Source organism: Equus przewalskii, chromosome 1 (genome assembly GCF_037783145.1).
Source record: "Equus przewalskii isolate Varuska chromosome 1, EquPr2, whole genome shotgun sequence".
NCBI classification, from domain to species: Eukaryota; Metazoa; Chordata; class Mammalia; order Perissodactyla; family Equidae; genus Equus; species Equus przewalskii.
In genome coordinates, this window is record NC_091831.1 from 28079275 (window position 1) to 28095173 (window position 15899).

The window sequence follows — 15899 nt, forward strand, 5'->3', positions numbered from 1 at the left end:
TTTACTTAATGTAGAAGACGTGTTCTTGCTAAATGGTATATAGATTAGTTTTGATAAACTAGGCATTTGCCTGGCGCGGAGGATAGAGCTGTTCGAAGGAATCCTGTGGTGCAACTTCTAATAGACTGAGTAAATATCCTAGTAGAGTGAGTAAACATCCTTAATGTAGTGGTTCCCAAACCCAGCTTATCATTAAAATCACCTAGGAACTTTTGAAAAAAAGAAATTTCTGGGCTTTACTTTTGACATACTGAATCAGAATCTCCTGGGGGTGGACCTGGGAAGCTGTTTTTTCTTTTTTTTTTTTAAGATCTCCTGTTGAATATGATGACTAGCTGGGATTGAGAACCACTGACCTAATGCATCTGTTTTGAAAGACTGGATTTTTATATATTGGATTTCCTTAATGTAATCCACTTGTATAAGTATTACTGTTGGTCTGAGACCTCTTTCTGATTTCAATGAGATTGGAAGACAGAGTCTTATCCATATTAATTCTGGAGTTCTTTTTGCCCCTGAATTAATCAGGAACAGATGTATAGGTTTTTGAGATGAAGAGCAGAACTCAGAGATTTATACTTGGGTTGGTACGTCTTTTTGATTCCTTTCAAAAGGCAGAATACACAGAAAAGGAAGGGGGCTACTTAGGGAAGACCAAGGGCCTCACTGAGGATTGCTTTATAGGAATAGGGAGCATTTGGCACTAAGTCTTGGACACTAGGAGTGCTTTAACTGAACCCAGAAATTAGGAGCTGCATCAAGGCAACCTGACTTTCTTCACTTATTAAGTAGCAGTGCTATGAGAAATGGACCAGCTGGAGGGAGCATTTTCTTTTCTGAGCTTCTGGAGTTTCACTTAGTGATTTTTACTGTGATTCCTAGCCAGGTCAAAAGTAATAGGTAACACAAAATCTAGAGCTTATTTTTATAAGGAGCGATATGGAAGAAGGGAAGGATGTGAGAAAAGAATGCTTAAAGAGGGACAGGGATATGTGGAGCAATGTTTATGTGTTATAAATCCCAGGAGCTGATCGCTTTCTTTGTCTTGGAGGAACTGACGAATGGTGTGTATAGTTATTAATAAATATGTAATTTATTACCAACACCTGTTTCACTGGTGATCTGGATGGGTTGGCATAGTAGCCATTTTGATCTCTGTCATATGTTAATAGCCTCTAGGGCCTTATTACAAAAGCAAGAAAAATAGCTCAGGAAAAATGCTGAAGACAGTTAAAGAGAGTTGAGTTATATGTGATAGGAGAGTGCCATCATCAGTAATGAATATTTTTGGAACATTCTGCTGGATGCAGGCCACCCTGAGGCAATGGCTTGGCTTCTCTAAATGTGAACTGAACCCTAGCTAGCCCAGTAGGGTGCTCTGAAATGTCAGCCTGAAAAATTGGACATGGCCAAGGAACTGGAGAAAATCATTTCTGGAGTGAGGTGTGCATCTCTAGTCTGTCAGAAGCCCCAGAAGAATTAATATAGTAGGCAAGGGCAAGCTGGTGGGCATAATTTATCTGGGCTTTGCAGCTTTTGATATAAGTCACTCACCAGAAACCATTAAGGAAGCTTAGTGGCCGTGGAGCAGGAAGGTTTTTGACAGGAACATGAGGAATTCCAGATGAACATAGCAAAACCAAAAGCTGGTGAAGTTTTATGCAAACTAGTATAACAGGTTGTGTGCTGGGAAGAACAACATTCTAGCCACCACCATAATTGATCCCTTGACCAGTGGGTTAAGTCATAACCTTTTTAGAAAGTTGCAGAGGTCACCAGAGAGGCTGAGTGCCCAGCAAAACACAGAGAAGGCAAATAAGGTATTGGGCTTAAGGAATGGAAGTGATGGAAAAGATGTCATGTAGTAAATGTAAATAATTCTTTCTCATTTCAAATAGTGTATTCCATTTTAGTCATTTCATCGAAAGAAAGAGAAGGCAAAAAAAAAAGGACTAGGGAAGAGCTATGAAAAATGATAAATATGATTTAGATCAAATGAAGGCAGGACACTGTTAAAGTGAACCTGTGAGGGCTCACTGAGCTTGTAATTCTGTCTTGTGGATGAAAAGTAGATTGCCTGCAGTTTTAAAAAAAATGTGACTAGCATAACAGGTGTGTAGTGTTAAGGAAAATCAGTGTCTGATAGAACAGAAATTCTTACAGCATTAAGATCTTCTTCCGCCTCTTCACAGTGTTAACCCTTCTAGGTTGGCCAAGTCTCCTGAGATGAAGTGACTCAGTCCCCAACTGCTGCCCTGAATATGACTTTTCCCAGAAATTACAAAATTGGTTGTTATGTCCGGTTGCAAGTTGTTCCTTTTCTGTATCTCTCTCTCTTTTTTTTTCTCTAAAGAGCTTCTTTCAAATGTGATGAAATGTCAAAGGAGAAGAAACATAGCTACCAATCATTGAGCCCGTACCATATGCTAAATGCTATGCTAAGGATTTTACATGTCTTACTTCATTTAAGCCTCATAGTAACCCCAAGGAAGCAAATATTATTCCCATTTTACAGATGAGGAGATTGAGCTTAGGTAAATTAATGTCCCTAACTTGTCACACATAATAAGTAGAGGAGCTAGAACTCAAACCTTTGCTTTTAGCTGCCTTGTCTTTCCTCAGCTGCTGCTAAAGCATAGGCTGTTCTTGGTAATTAGATGATCCTTATTATTAGCTAAAACAGTGTACTTTTGGGAATGTGAGTAGTTAGGACTTTCAAAAATTGTGCCAAGAAACAGAGACCTGCTCCTTGTGGTGGTGTTCTCTTCATGGTGGCATCTCTAGGTCAGCATACTGCTGATTTTCTTTTCCAAGGATCCACTGGCATTGGATCTTGTCTGAAGTCTGTAGCATCAGCAGGATTTGACTCTTGGTTATAGAAAGAAGTGTTGAGAGCCTTCCTCTGTCAGATCAAGGGGCAAATGGAGTGAATTTTACTTCCTTGAGTTGTGTTGTAGAAAACCTTATAAATGTTTGGGCTGTTAACAAAGCAAAGCTGTCTCTTTCTCTATTCCCAATTGACATTCGAAAGATGCCCTCAGAAACTTGATTAAATAAGGTCTGTGTAGGGGGTTAGTCTTTTAGTTGGGTTTTCAAGTTTCCAGTAATGAGTCTTCTTGGTTGCTGTAAAAACTGCCAGTCCAAGAACTATTGTTCCTTTCTTCCCTTGGGTTAGAATTGGTGCCTGGTCTATATGAGGTCTTTCCTAACATACCATGAGTGGGATATTTTCAAGGTGAGCGGGTCATTGGTTCTCATCTCACTTTTAGGAGATGGCCCAAGTGCTTAATGAGTTTAAATATATGTCTATTTCCATATTCTGCCCAGCTGAGATTGGATCTGGAAAAACTCAAGAAATCTTCCAATGCTATAGTAGTGGAACAGTCATTAAATCCCAGTGTCCTGAGCAGATTGTCGTTTGGGTAATTAGATCCTTCCTTTCAGTTCTCCTGCAGTGTTATTTAGGTATCAGATCCATAAATGGCCTCTTTGACTATTAAGCAGCTGCCACTTTCCACCCCCAAGGTGGCTTTGTTTTACGGGTGGGTGAATCAGTCCTTGCATATGGTTTGTGGAATGGTTATGGAGCCTTTCGGATGAGAATGTAAGTTAGCAACTTATAAATATGTGCCTTATGGGAAAGAAGCTTTTATGGTTCCAAAAGACAGCTGTCCCTATGGACTCAGTAAATTATTGGCAGGATAGGAGAAAGTGAGTTTTGTAGAGTGTTCTCTTACTTCTTGGAAACAAAGAAAGAAAGAAAGATGGGAGAAGGGGCAGACAGGCCTGAGCTGATTCAGCCTAGAGGAAAATGCAGATAGAACAAAACTTGTGTGTATGTGTTTATGCATGTATGTGCTTGGTGAATGCCCATCCACATGGAGAGATTTACTAGAAATGGGAGGAGTCAGCTGGCAAGATGGGTTGGGCCTGGATATTAGGAGTACTGCTATAGGGAAAGGGCCTTATAGAAGCATTTTTGTTAACAGTTTGTTAAATAGCTAGTGGGCTCTTTTTTTTTTTTTGAGAAAGTTAGCCCTGGGCTAACATTTGTGCCCATCTTCCTCCATTTTTTATATGTGGTACACCTGCCACAGCTTGGCTTGGTAAGTGGTGTGTAGGTCTGTGCCTGGGTGTGTGAACTTAACTGCTGCGCCACTGGGCCAGCCCTGCTCGTGGGTTCTTAAGTAGTCACACTCACCTTGAGTCTCTTCTCTTGTTTAACAGTCTGTGAATCCTTATATTGTGAAGCTATCTATTGTGGATGATGAGGCTACGCTCAATGTGAGTATCTGGATCCTTGTGTATTGTTTTAATTACTTGCATTTGGTGGCCTTACTTTCAGTGGATATTTAGAACAGAGAGCAGAACTATTGCGTTAATTTCATCTGGCTATAAAGAGGAAATCAATATTGCTTTTTAGAAGCATCAATGTACTGTCTTACTGTTTTCTTATCTTCTTGTCATGAAAGAAAGGTTTGAGGGGACATTACTTGCTAATCATGATGAAATGGTTGGTTATATTTCATGTTCTAGTGTGCTGAGATTGATTATCCTACAGAGTCGATAAGTTACATTTTCAAGAATAAGAAGGCTTAGATAGTATATCAGATCCCCACAATGATTTAAATGTCTTACAATTTTATATGTCAATTATACGTCAATAAAGCTGGAAAAAAAAAAGTAGGCTTAGATGACTAAATGATGGGAAATTCCCTCTTGTAGAACTAGCCAGATGGTATTTATAGTCTGAGTTAGTGAAGCTGAAACATGGAGGATAATATATATCTGCTATATAAGTCCTTGAAAGTTTGGGAAATAACATGTGACCTTTGCATATAGGGAGGAAGAAGATGACCAGGTGTTTGGCTTTATTGTCTTTCCATCTTGCCCTCTTCATTCTTCTAATTTCCCTTATGAAAAAAAAGCACACATGATTCATCCTTGTGGCCTTAATTGATCTTTGTGTTATGCTTAGCAGGTTCTAGAGGGAAAGTTGATAAGTCACTTTAATGTTTATTGGATGCTTCTTCCTGCTACACTCCTGTTTTCCTGTGGCCTGAAAGAGGAAATCACTATATGCACCTTCATTTATCATGAGACTCATTGTCATTTTTATTGTGGCTGTTTTAGAGACATCTGAGACATTTTTGTTAGAAAGTTCTAACTCACTCTTCTCTTTTGAGGTGAAAATGATCCCAGTGAAATTGTCAGTGATCTGGGCTGGTCTCTTTCACTTCTTGTTACTCTATTAAGTAACGTTAAGTAAGATAATTAGATCATAAAAATCTTTCCAAAGAGGTTCCTTTTGATGCTTTGAGAATGCCTCTCAGAATTTCTGTTCTTGTTGCCAACTATCAGGTAGAACCTCTTGGCCTTGGACGATGGGGGGTGTAAATTAGTTTTTACCCTGGCCTAGTCGGAGCATAGCCACCAGCCTCTTATTTCACTTGTGCTGTCTTTTTTCTTTCTAGGGAATGGGGCTTGTAATTGCTCAGGCTTTATCTGAGTACAACAGGTAAGTCCACCTCACCAGATTGAGAAGGGTCTAATTTTCGTTTGAATTGGTTGAGTAGCAAACAGGTTTGTTAGAATTCTTGGGTGGACTTCCCTTACCTATCCTAAGAGAGTATTCAGTGGTATAGCTGCTGGCAGATGTATTTGCTGTACCTTGACTTAATGGCTTTAGCAGGGGTTGTTTCTGACACCAGGGGAAATGTAGCTAACAGATTAGTGTCTATCTTTTCTTTAAGCAATTAGGTACATTCTTTTGCAAATTTTTTGTATTTGTTGCAGAGCATTTTAACTAGTTTTCCAGCTACAAAGCAGGCTCTTCTATTTAGCCCAGTGTATCGTACAGATATCATTTTCTATGAGAAAAAGGTTGTGAAACACTGCTTTTTTGTACACTTAAAAAAATAAAAGGAGGAAACATACTGAATTAGCTCTAGTTTTGACAGATGCTTCTTTTTCATCAGGAGTAAACTACAATTTCCCAGAGTCCCTGTCTGTTCTGGGGGCTCTATTGATGCTTGCTTTCCCTCTTGCTGTGGATGAAGAATGATCTGGTATTCAGTGAATGGAAACTAGAAGTATCCCTAATTCTGGCAATGGCCAGACAGGATCTTTCTTGCTCCTCTCTGGACTTTCCTTACACACAATTGGGGGTTGGAATTTCAAATCTGTTCCATCTCCACAAATAGTTTAGCTCACAAATTTCCCTCATCTTCATTCAAAAACAAACAAGATTTTCACGTTACAGCCTTAAAGTAATTTCACTGTCACACTTTTCAAGTAATAGTCTGTTTGGGAAATAACTGGATCAGCCATATGTTAGAGCAGTGTCACACTTTTGCAGCTTACTTTCTAAGTCTTTCCCAAAGTAGCCAGGCATATTGGTACACACTCAAGAGCAGATGTGTGCCTCTTAGGTTGCAGGGGAAACTCCAGTGGATGGTTTGTCATAATGCTTTTGTTTTCTGGAGTCAGTGAATTCTATGTGTGTCCTGCCCTGATTACCTAGAATGCCAAGGACAGAGACATACTTGATAAATAATACTAAAGTTGAATTTAGTTATTTTTGTTCAGGCAGTATAAAGACAAGGAAGAAGAACACCAGAGTGGTTTTTTCTCTGCTTTAACAAATATGGTAAGTCCTACTTGTTTTTTTCTCTCCTGCTTAGAAATGTAGGAGGTCTGTAGGGGTAGACAAATCTGGACTGAGAAGTTCAGATATTTGAGGTGATGGCATGATGAGGGGAGAGAAGATGCTCAGAGCGGATTTTTTTGAGAGCTCTATCTCTTCTAGTGATTTCCAAACCCAAGTGAGATGGAAAAAGGAGAGCTTTGGATTCTCTGGGACTGATTTTTTCAAGTTAATTAACTCAGATTTTAAAGGCTAAAAAAAAAAAAAAAAGTACATAGTAAGTCAGACTTTTGCTTCCTAAAAAGTTGACTCTGTTTGAGGACTGACCCTGTGGCACACAGAGTAGGAGAGTTTAGATCTGAGTCCAACCCCGAGTGCTCTTTGGCTGTCTGCTGTGGCCACTTCATCCCTCATAGCTGGTCCTGAAGTTGAGAGATTGGTGCAGTGGATCTGAGCCACTTCTCTAAAGGCTTAATGGGCTGAGAGGTCCATGGTTTAGGAAAGTTATTGGTCCAGTTTGCAAGACTCCTGAGCAAGGTTTCTCAACCTTGGCACTATAGGCATTTTGGACCAGATAATATGAAACTAATTTTTAAGAGATAAATCTAACAGGTCTTAGAATCTAGGCAGACTCAGAAAGTCTTTTTTCTTGGGCGTTAGTATTCAAGTAATCAGCCCTAGGGCAAGAGAGTTTTTGAGTTCATTGCAAGAAATGGCCATCCCTCTATCCCACAAAAAGGCAGGTTTTTTCCCCCCAATGTCTATACCTTCTTCCTTTTTCTTTCTCAGAGCGTACTTTCAGGAAAGGAATTGATTAACTCTGAAGCATAAGTGAGTAAAGTTTCTCAGAAGTCAGAACAGTGTGAGTGCTGTATTGGTGTTTGGTTAAATGAATTAACTATGATTATATTGTTCCTAGGGATCTTTGCCTTTCAGCCAAGAAGAAGTTTTCTAACAAACAAGTGAAGCTCCAGCTGCATAGTTTTGGGCATCAGTAAGCAGGTGTAAGCATTTTTAGAGGAATGGACATCTTTTTCAGTGCCTCTGATATCACACATATTGGAGGCGACCTACTCTGTTTACTTATTTGGCTGCCCTGCCTAGGATACAAACTAAAGATTTTGTGATCTGAAAGATGGACAATGTGTCTTACATAGACAGTTCTGGTCTGAAACCCAGATATTCCCCTGAAGATGGCTCTGTGTTGGTTGAAATCAGCCTGCTTTCTGTGATGTTCTTCACGAGTTAGTTTCTGACTTCAGATAAGCAACTTCCAGGAAAGATGCAGAGTGAGGAGGATGTCTAGGTTAATATTTACTTGCTGTCAGTGGTTACTAAACCTTACACATTGAAAAGGAAAGCTGGACGAAAGTGCTGGGATTGTTGGTTTTTTTTAAGATTTTATTTTTACTTTTTCTCCCCAAAGTCCCCTGGTACATAGTTGTGTATTTTTAGTTGTGGGTCCTTCCAGTTGTGCTATGTGGGATGCCACCTCAGCATGGCTTGATGAGTGGTGCCATGTCCATGCTCAGGATCCGAACCATCGAAACCCTGGGCTGCTGAAGCGGAGTGCGCGAACTTAACCCCTAGGCCATGGGGCCGGCCCTTGGGATTGTTTTTTTTAAGTCTCTTTAAGGAAAGACGATTTAGTGGAGTTCTTATTATTTCATTCATTATTTATGATTCTTTTAAGATCTTCAAAGTGGGCTGATTTTGGTGTGTGAGACTGGTGGGCCAGAGTTTTAACTTCCCTTGGGCTGCAAGCAGCTTGTTTTTTCACTAATTAAAGGCTTCATGGCACAGATCTCCTCTCAGCATTTCCTTGCTGTAAGTCTGCAATTCCCCTTTTCTTCCACAGGTGGGCAGCATGTTCATAGCAGATGCCCATGAGAAAATTTCAGTACAGTAAGTGCCTAACATTCTTGTTCAGTGACTTTAACTTTAGTGTGGGCTCTCTGGCTAGATATGAGAATGTGAAATGTTACCTCTTGCTAATCTTTTTTTTTAAAGATTTTATTTTTCCTTTTTTCTCCCCAGAGCCCCCCGGTACATAGTTACATATCTTTAGCCGTGGGTCCTTCTAGTTGTGGCATGTGGGACACTGCCTCAGCATGGCCTGATGAGCGGTGCCATGTCCGCGCCTAGGATCTGAACCAGTGAAGCCCTGGGCCACCAAAGGGGAGCACACAAACTTACCCGCTCAGCCACAGGGCCGGCCCCGCTAATCTGTTACAGATTCAAACTTTTTTTGGTGATTTATCAAATGTTTCTTGGGTTTTAAACAATAATGGACCCTCAGAAACCCCTACTTTGGTCATATGTATTGAGCCCCAAGAACCTGAAAAACTGTTCCCAGTTATCTCTGGAATGAAATGAAAGAAGGCTGGGTATCTGAGCCAGTTAAGGACTTAACTGGATTAGGAGGGGAAAGTGAGAGGGAAGATAGTGAATAAAGTAGATAAGAACTAGTCCTAGGGAATTAAAGTTAAGACCCTGACTCTTTGCCTATGTATACCCTTTACATAAGCCCAAAAGGAAATCTAGGGGACATTAGAAACTTAAAAGGATTGATAATGAGGAACTGGAGTGAAATCTTATCTTGATGGTTATACTGTTTTTACTCCTCCACTATAAGAGCTGCTCTAATTTGTCCTCTTTCTTTAGAACCAATGAGGCCATCCTTCTGGCACTTTATGAAGCTGTTCATTTAAATCGCAACTTCATCACAGTGTTAGCCCAGGTTGGTTATATTAAAAACTCCAATCGTTTTTCTCCCTAAATTTCATACAGATTCACTCCGTTGAAAAACCTGTCTGGCTGTGCCTGTTTAAACATGCTTTGTGTTGGTAACTGGTAACAAAGAGTTGCATCAATCGTCTTTGCTTCATGCTATCCTCCAATATATATGATTCCATCTGGTGCTGAAGTGGGCCTGATAACACGCAAAGTTAATGTTTTTGACTAGTTTACTGATTCTATTAACCCAAATGAGTTTAAATTACTTCATTTAGCTTTCTGGAAATCCCTTGGTATTGTCTGCCCATATGGGTTTTTTGGGATCATATGGATTTTTTATATCAGGCTTTCTGCTTTCTAAACCACTATTGAGTTACAACCAGAGATAAAATAAGCCAGGTTACTTATCTTATGATCTCACCAATTTCCAGAGAAGAAAAGTAAAAAATATCCTGTCCAGCATCAGGTTGGCTGTTAACAGAAAAAATGACTGCAAATGCTAAAAGCAGAAAGTTGTAGAATGCTGAGTGCTGGGTCGCTTGCCTAAGGGATCTCTTCTGTAGTTCGTACTGAAGGGACTAAAATAGACTGAGAACTCAAGTGCTATCTGTGAAAGCTGTCTTAAAAAATTGATGGTGTTTTTATCTTAAAGTCAGACTGTTTAAAATATGTATGTAGATTTCTTTTAAAGGAGAGCTTGCTTACGCTTTTTTCTCCAAGGGCAAATGTGTATGGAATCCACTGATTAAGTTTTAACAAAAAATAAGATCATGCTTAAAAGGCAATGCGCTGGTTTGGGGTCTGCCTACAAGGACACTTATTTTTCATGACAAATAACATAGGAGACTTTATCCACTATTCTGTGTTCTTTGTCTGCTCTCTGAATTCTGTAGTTGATTTTAAAGGAAGTAGTGCGGAAGGTAAAATGCTGGTAAAGCTTTTGGGGAAGAAGAGAGTAGCTGTCATTCAGACCCAATGGATATTTCCCCCTTGTCTCTGCCTCCCCACCCTATACATTCTTATTTGTTGTGGAACAGGAAGGCTTCCATTTGCATAGATTTTAAAATAATACCTGTTATCCCTTGGCTCACCTGCATTTATTAGTCAACTATGTGGTCATCAGAACAGTCTATTGATCTGAGAGAATAGTCTCTTCCTAGGTTCGGATAGGACTGCAAATGCCCTTTTTTGGTAGAATAATGCTCTCAATTTGTTTACCCCAGTTTTTTATTTGTGTGGTTCTGCAGAAAAACTTATGTAATGGGAACTTAGATGCTTAAAGAAAAGTAGCCCACAGAGCTTCTTATTAGAGTTGGCAAGCATCAGTAATAAATCAGGTACTCATGAGAACGAAACGTAGAAGCAGTCCCTCCTCAGTGAGCTTTCTCTCTAATCACGAGGCTAGGAATACTAGAAGGGAAATTAAGTAGAGAATACTCAGAACTGACTTCTCTCTTTTCTTGTTTGTCTGTGTTATTTTTCAGAGTCATCCAGAAATGGGCTTGGTGACTACCCCTGTCAGTCCTGCTCCAACAACCCCAGCCACACCACTGGGGACCACTCCGCCCTCCTCTGATGGTAACCCCACTACCTCTTTTGTTGTCTTGATTAATATGATCTTGACTCTTTCAGGGTGGGCATAGCTGTGTTAAATGAAGAACACCAGTTGTTAATTCTTTCAATTAAGCAACTGTTTGAGGTACTGTCCTTTAGGACCCCAAAGCTCCAAAGAAAACTTGGGAAAAGATAGTCAAGTGCTTCTCTCTGTGTAAGAAGCTACATAACTCCAGCTTTTCCTCCTCAGGGAATGGTAGAACCAGGGAGTGCTAGATCTGAAAGGGACCTTTGAGATCAGTGATGCCTGTCCTGCCAAACTCGCAGGATACTTGTGAGGCTCAGATGAGATCTTCATTATGAATATCTCACTGAAATATTATCTCAAGTTACCATTTGACAAATGAGGGAATTGAGGCCAGAAAAATAAGTGGTTTGCCTAAGGATAGTGAGAGTTGACACTAAGAGCGAAGACATGGATCAGGCAGGGACTACGTTTATTTTGTTCACTACTATCTGCCCAGCATAGTGTCTGGCATGGTCGTTGCTTAGTGAATATTTGTTGAATAAATGAATGAGAAAGTGAACCTGGGATTTACTCACTGTTCTGTGTCTGCCAGCCACTCCCAGTTAGAAAACAACAAGCTTTGAGAGTATTATAACTTGGAGTTTGGTGGATATTTAAGCCTTCTCCCCCTAAAAATAAAAAAAATGTCCACTTTATAAATCTTATGGCTAGAGCGTAAGAAAAAGGTAACAGAAAAGAAATTATGAATTTTGCCCAACAAACTTCGTGTCATCTGAGTTGTTCTGTTGTAAGCTGAGTGTTTGATGGAATGTGTTAACCTAAAAATAATCTTCGTTAATACTTGATGTTTTGCCTAAAATGTTAACCACATTTTGGGTAAAGAAGTACAGTAATTCTAACTCTGATCCTTTCTTTATGCCTCCTTACTTTCTGTATGCGAACTGATCTTTCATCTGCTTTCTCTGCTTTAAATTTTCATATAGCACCTGTGGCAGTAGCATTTCAACGTAGTACAAGCAGTATTGGTACAGAAGCATGACAGGGAAATGCCATTGACATTCAAGTCTATGGTAGCAAATTGGATTAGAATTGAAAGCCAAATTCCAAAATATATTAATGACAAGGAGCAAGTAGTAAGGATTGCCTTCTTGTCTCTGCTTATTCAGGTCCCTGAATAATCCAATGGAAATACTGTTCTTTCTCTTTAAGGTTGAAGCCTGCCTGGTTACCATGGATACCAAAAGCCATATATATGTCTGTGTATTCCATGAGTTCCATGTGATGCTGGGGTTTGGATGCTCCAGAGAACTGCCTTTCAAACTGTTCATTGTGAACACTTCCGCCTACACTCTTGATTATGCAATGGCAGGATTTGTGCTTACTTACGTACAACTAGTGAGCTTTTATTTTTTCTAGTGGGAAGATGGAGTCAGCCCACTTTCAAATGACTGTCTTCTTTGACAAAGAATTATGCTGGGAAGAATTATGAAGCTGAAGATCAAGGAATAACTCTTCCTTAGGAAGGAGATTTTATTTTGTGAGGGATTTTATTCTATCCTATTTTGCTCTTTTTCCTCTCTCCTAACTCATTTCCTTTCTGTAGGGGTCCTAAGTTTTATAACCTTGTTTTCAGATTTTGGTTTTTAATTATAGTGGTGCTCAGTAGCGCAGTGATATTTAAAGGTATGTCACTGGAGCCATTATTTTTAAAAGGCAGCAGTTTCGATGTAACATTTGTTCTCAGTTCAGACTTGACATTTGACAACTCAGCCTTGGCATGAAAGAACCTTCTGGTAAACTAAAAATACATATACTTCTATATTTCTGCATATTATATAAGATAGTTTTCCAGTTATTACTGCATTGTGAGTGGGGAAAAAAAGTCCCACTTACCAATTGGATGCCTCTTTGTATCGGACAAAGGAACGATTATGGGTTCTGAGCTTCAAAATAGGCTGTAGTTTGAAATGACGGTCTCAGGTTATTAACCCGTAACATGAATTAAGACCTTTTAGTATTTCAACATAAAAATATATTTGTCTTTTATTAGTTCTTGGAGGCTGAACTGTGGGAAAACAGCCAAGGGTTGGGCGTGCTAATTTATTCTCATAAGGCTTTTTGCTGTGCTTGCTGTGTATTATGGATCCATAATATGCAAATGTTTCCCATTGTTAATAAGTGTTCTCAGCATATATCGTAATAACTCCAGAGAGATCCATTATGGTTATGAATACATATTATGAGTGATATCCCAAACTCAGCTGAGTCTTAATGGGTGAAAATACAGCAGAAAGCTGTAGATTCTCTAGTTTGTCTGGGCCACCATGAACCTCATTTTGCTTATATATTATGTCTTAGACAGTGTAAAAGTGGTTAACAGGATGTCTAAGTGTAATTTAAGGTCTTAGAAACTTGAGAAAGCTACATTAAGACTGTTCTGTGTGGATCAGCCCTAGTCTGGTCCCTCATTGTTCATTAGGACTGTAGCTCAGAGCGTGGGGGCAAGGCATAGTTTCTCTTGGAAACAAGTGGCTGGGTATATAAAATTCAGTTCCCAGGGTGTCCCAATCAATAATGTCCACTCGTTTTCAGCCTGATATTCCTTTTCAGGTTCTCCTTCAGAAGGGAAGAGATTAAGGATTAGAATTTGAGTATAGTTTTGTGTTAACTTTTTTCCCTTCCATCTTGGGTATTTCCAGCCTAAATAAAGGCTTTTTCTCAAAATTGAGCAAGATTTCTCCTTATTAGGAATGAATTGTCATTTACTTTAAGCAGGACACTCATCAAAGCAGGGCTCATTTATATTCAGTACAAATCTTTCCCTTAGGTACAAATCAAAGTGCCTTTAAGAAGGACCCTGAACCCTTTTGGGTTACTTGGGGTTAGAAGTGGAATCAAAATACCATTCTTAGGATGTTGGGAGAAAAGCTCGATTCCTGGAGACTGGCCCTCCTAGATATGAGAGAAGGGAATTGGGCTTAATCTTGGGAGTAGGAAGGGCTCTAGAGGCCTAGGAAGAGTAGATAAAGGTTTTATGACAAGCACTGGTCCTCTCTCTGTTGTGGAAAAAGCTTATTTAGTGATTTCCTTGCCTGCTGGCAAATTGACTATGTAGGTAGAAGTGTTAGAGGGAATATGTTAGAGGCTAAGTGTATTTCATGTGTTCTATTCCAGTTATAAGTTCTGTGGAACTCCCACTGGATGCAGATGTACAGACCAGTAATCTACTGATAACCTTCTTGAAGTATAGCTCGATTGTCATGCAGGATACCAAAGGTAAGGCATGCTACTTTCGGGGCTCAGGAAGCAAGAGGTATTTCAGGCAGCTACTTAGCTAGAATCAAGGAGCAGCATTAATACTTTGAAGCTTTGACAGAATGAACCCTTGAGGCCTCTTGTGTAGGGTGATGTTCCTGATTACTGGAAAATAGTGATTTTTCACTCCAGATGGCAATTAGGTGGTGTTGGGAAAACCTGAAGCTGGAGGGGGAGTACTCCAAAATAGAACAGGAAAAAAAAAATTGGTCTGTATGGAAACCAGCAAGTCTTCTTAGCAGATTTTGGTAAGTAGATGCAAACCCTTTTGTGTGGGAAGTGGGGGGATTAGCACGCTCCAGGGAATTCCCTTTTGAGGACAAGAACAGAAAGCATCGGCTTATGGTGAGAATTAGAGGACTGGTGTGCAGAGCACAGTAGGAAGAGGTGAGATCCAGAGGCACTGTGCTGCTTTGCACTTAGCACAGAAGTGTTCGTACCCATCCCAGAAATGCAGGGTGGAAGTGAGGGAGAAATGGGTGTTGGAAAAGTTTGAGTTTATTCTGTCTGGTTTCTCATTCTTCCTCTGTTTATGATTTTTCTATGATCTTGTAATTGGTGATAAGGTAGTAGAATAGTTGGACTAGGAGTGAGAAGGGATTAAGAGGAAACCTAGCAAATTCTACCCAGTGTATATCTTAGGTGTTTTTTTATGCTGGATTTATATGTGTGTTCACAATTTTTATTTATTATTTTTTTATTGTGGTAAAATATATATAACAAAATTTACCATTTTGATCATTTTTAAATGTATGATTCAGTGGCATTCAATACCTTCACATTGTTGTGCAACCATTGCCAGCATCCATCTCCTGAACTCTTTTCATCTTGTAAAACTGAAACTCTGTACCCATTAAACACTAAGTCCCCATTCTCCACATTCTCCTCTTCCCCTAGCTGCTGGCAGCCACCATTCTACTTTCTGTTTCTATGAATTTGACTACTCTAAGTACCTCACGAAAGCAGGATATATCCCAGTTTTAAGATTCTCTGGAAATAAACCTTTTATTTCATGGTGACACTGAGGTAGCATTTTTCCTTCAATTTTTTTGAATGAAAAAATCTCCACTATATAGTCGTCCCTCAGTATCTGCAGGGAATTGGTTCCAGGAACCCCCACAGATACCAAAGTTCGTGGGTACTCAAACCCCTTATGTAAAATGATGTATGTAGTGCAATGAATATAGTTGGCCCTGCATATCTGCAGGTTTCACATGTGCAGATTCAGTTCAATTCCTCATATCTACAAAATTTTGATCTGAGGTTGGTTGAATCTGAGGATGTGAAACCCACAGATAAGGAGGGCCGTCTGTACAGAGAAGTTGAAAGGATTGTAAAGTGACCACTCATACCCGTTAACATTTTGCCATATTTGATTTGTCTTTAAATTTCTTTCCGTGTATTCTTGTTATTTTGGTTCAACCATTTTAAAGTAGGTTGCAGACATCATTCTACTTCACATTTTAAGTACTGTGGCATGTATCTCAATGTTGAAGACATTTTCCTAGCTATCCATTATAACTAGGAAAATCAACAATAATTCTCTAATGTCGTATAATGTTCAGTCCATATTTAGTTTTTCTCAATTGTCCCAAAAATGTTTTTCATAGCTGATAGTTT

At 39.5% G+C, this 15899-nt stretch overlaps 1 protein-coding gene across 19 annotated transcripts in view; it reads left to right on the top strand.

Moving 5' to 3' along the window:
- Nucleotides 1–15899, top strand: part of ARMH3 (armadillo like helical domain containing 3) — a 173211-nt gene that overhangs the window by 25876 nt on the left and 131436 nt on the right. For all 19 annotated transcript variants that reach the window (XR_011522416.1, XR_011522399.1, XR_011522417.1 and 16 more), the window contains 7 exons: nucleotides 4228–4284; nucleotides 5475–5518; nucleotides 6589–6649; nucleotides 8505–8551; nucleotides 9311–9386; nucleotides 10867–10960; nucleotides 14139–14240. Coding sequence is in view for 9 of the 19 variants with exons in the window: in XM_070558320.1 (XP_070414421.1) it covers nucleotides 4228–4284; nucleotides 5475–5518; nucleotides 6589–6649; nucleotides 8505–8551; nucleotides 9311–9386; nucleotides 10867–10960; nucleotides 14139–14240 (481 nt within the window). In the remaining 10 variants the exon portion in view is untranslated. The remainder of the gene's footprint in view (nucleotides 1–4227; nucleotides 4285–5474; nucleotides 5519–6588; nucleotides 6650–8504; nucleotides 8552–9310; nucleotides 9387–10866; nucleotides 10961–14138; nucleotides 14241–15899) is intronic.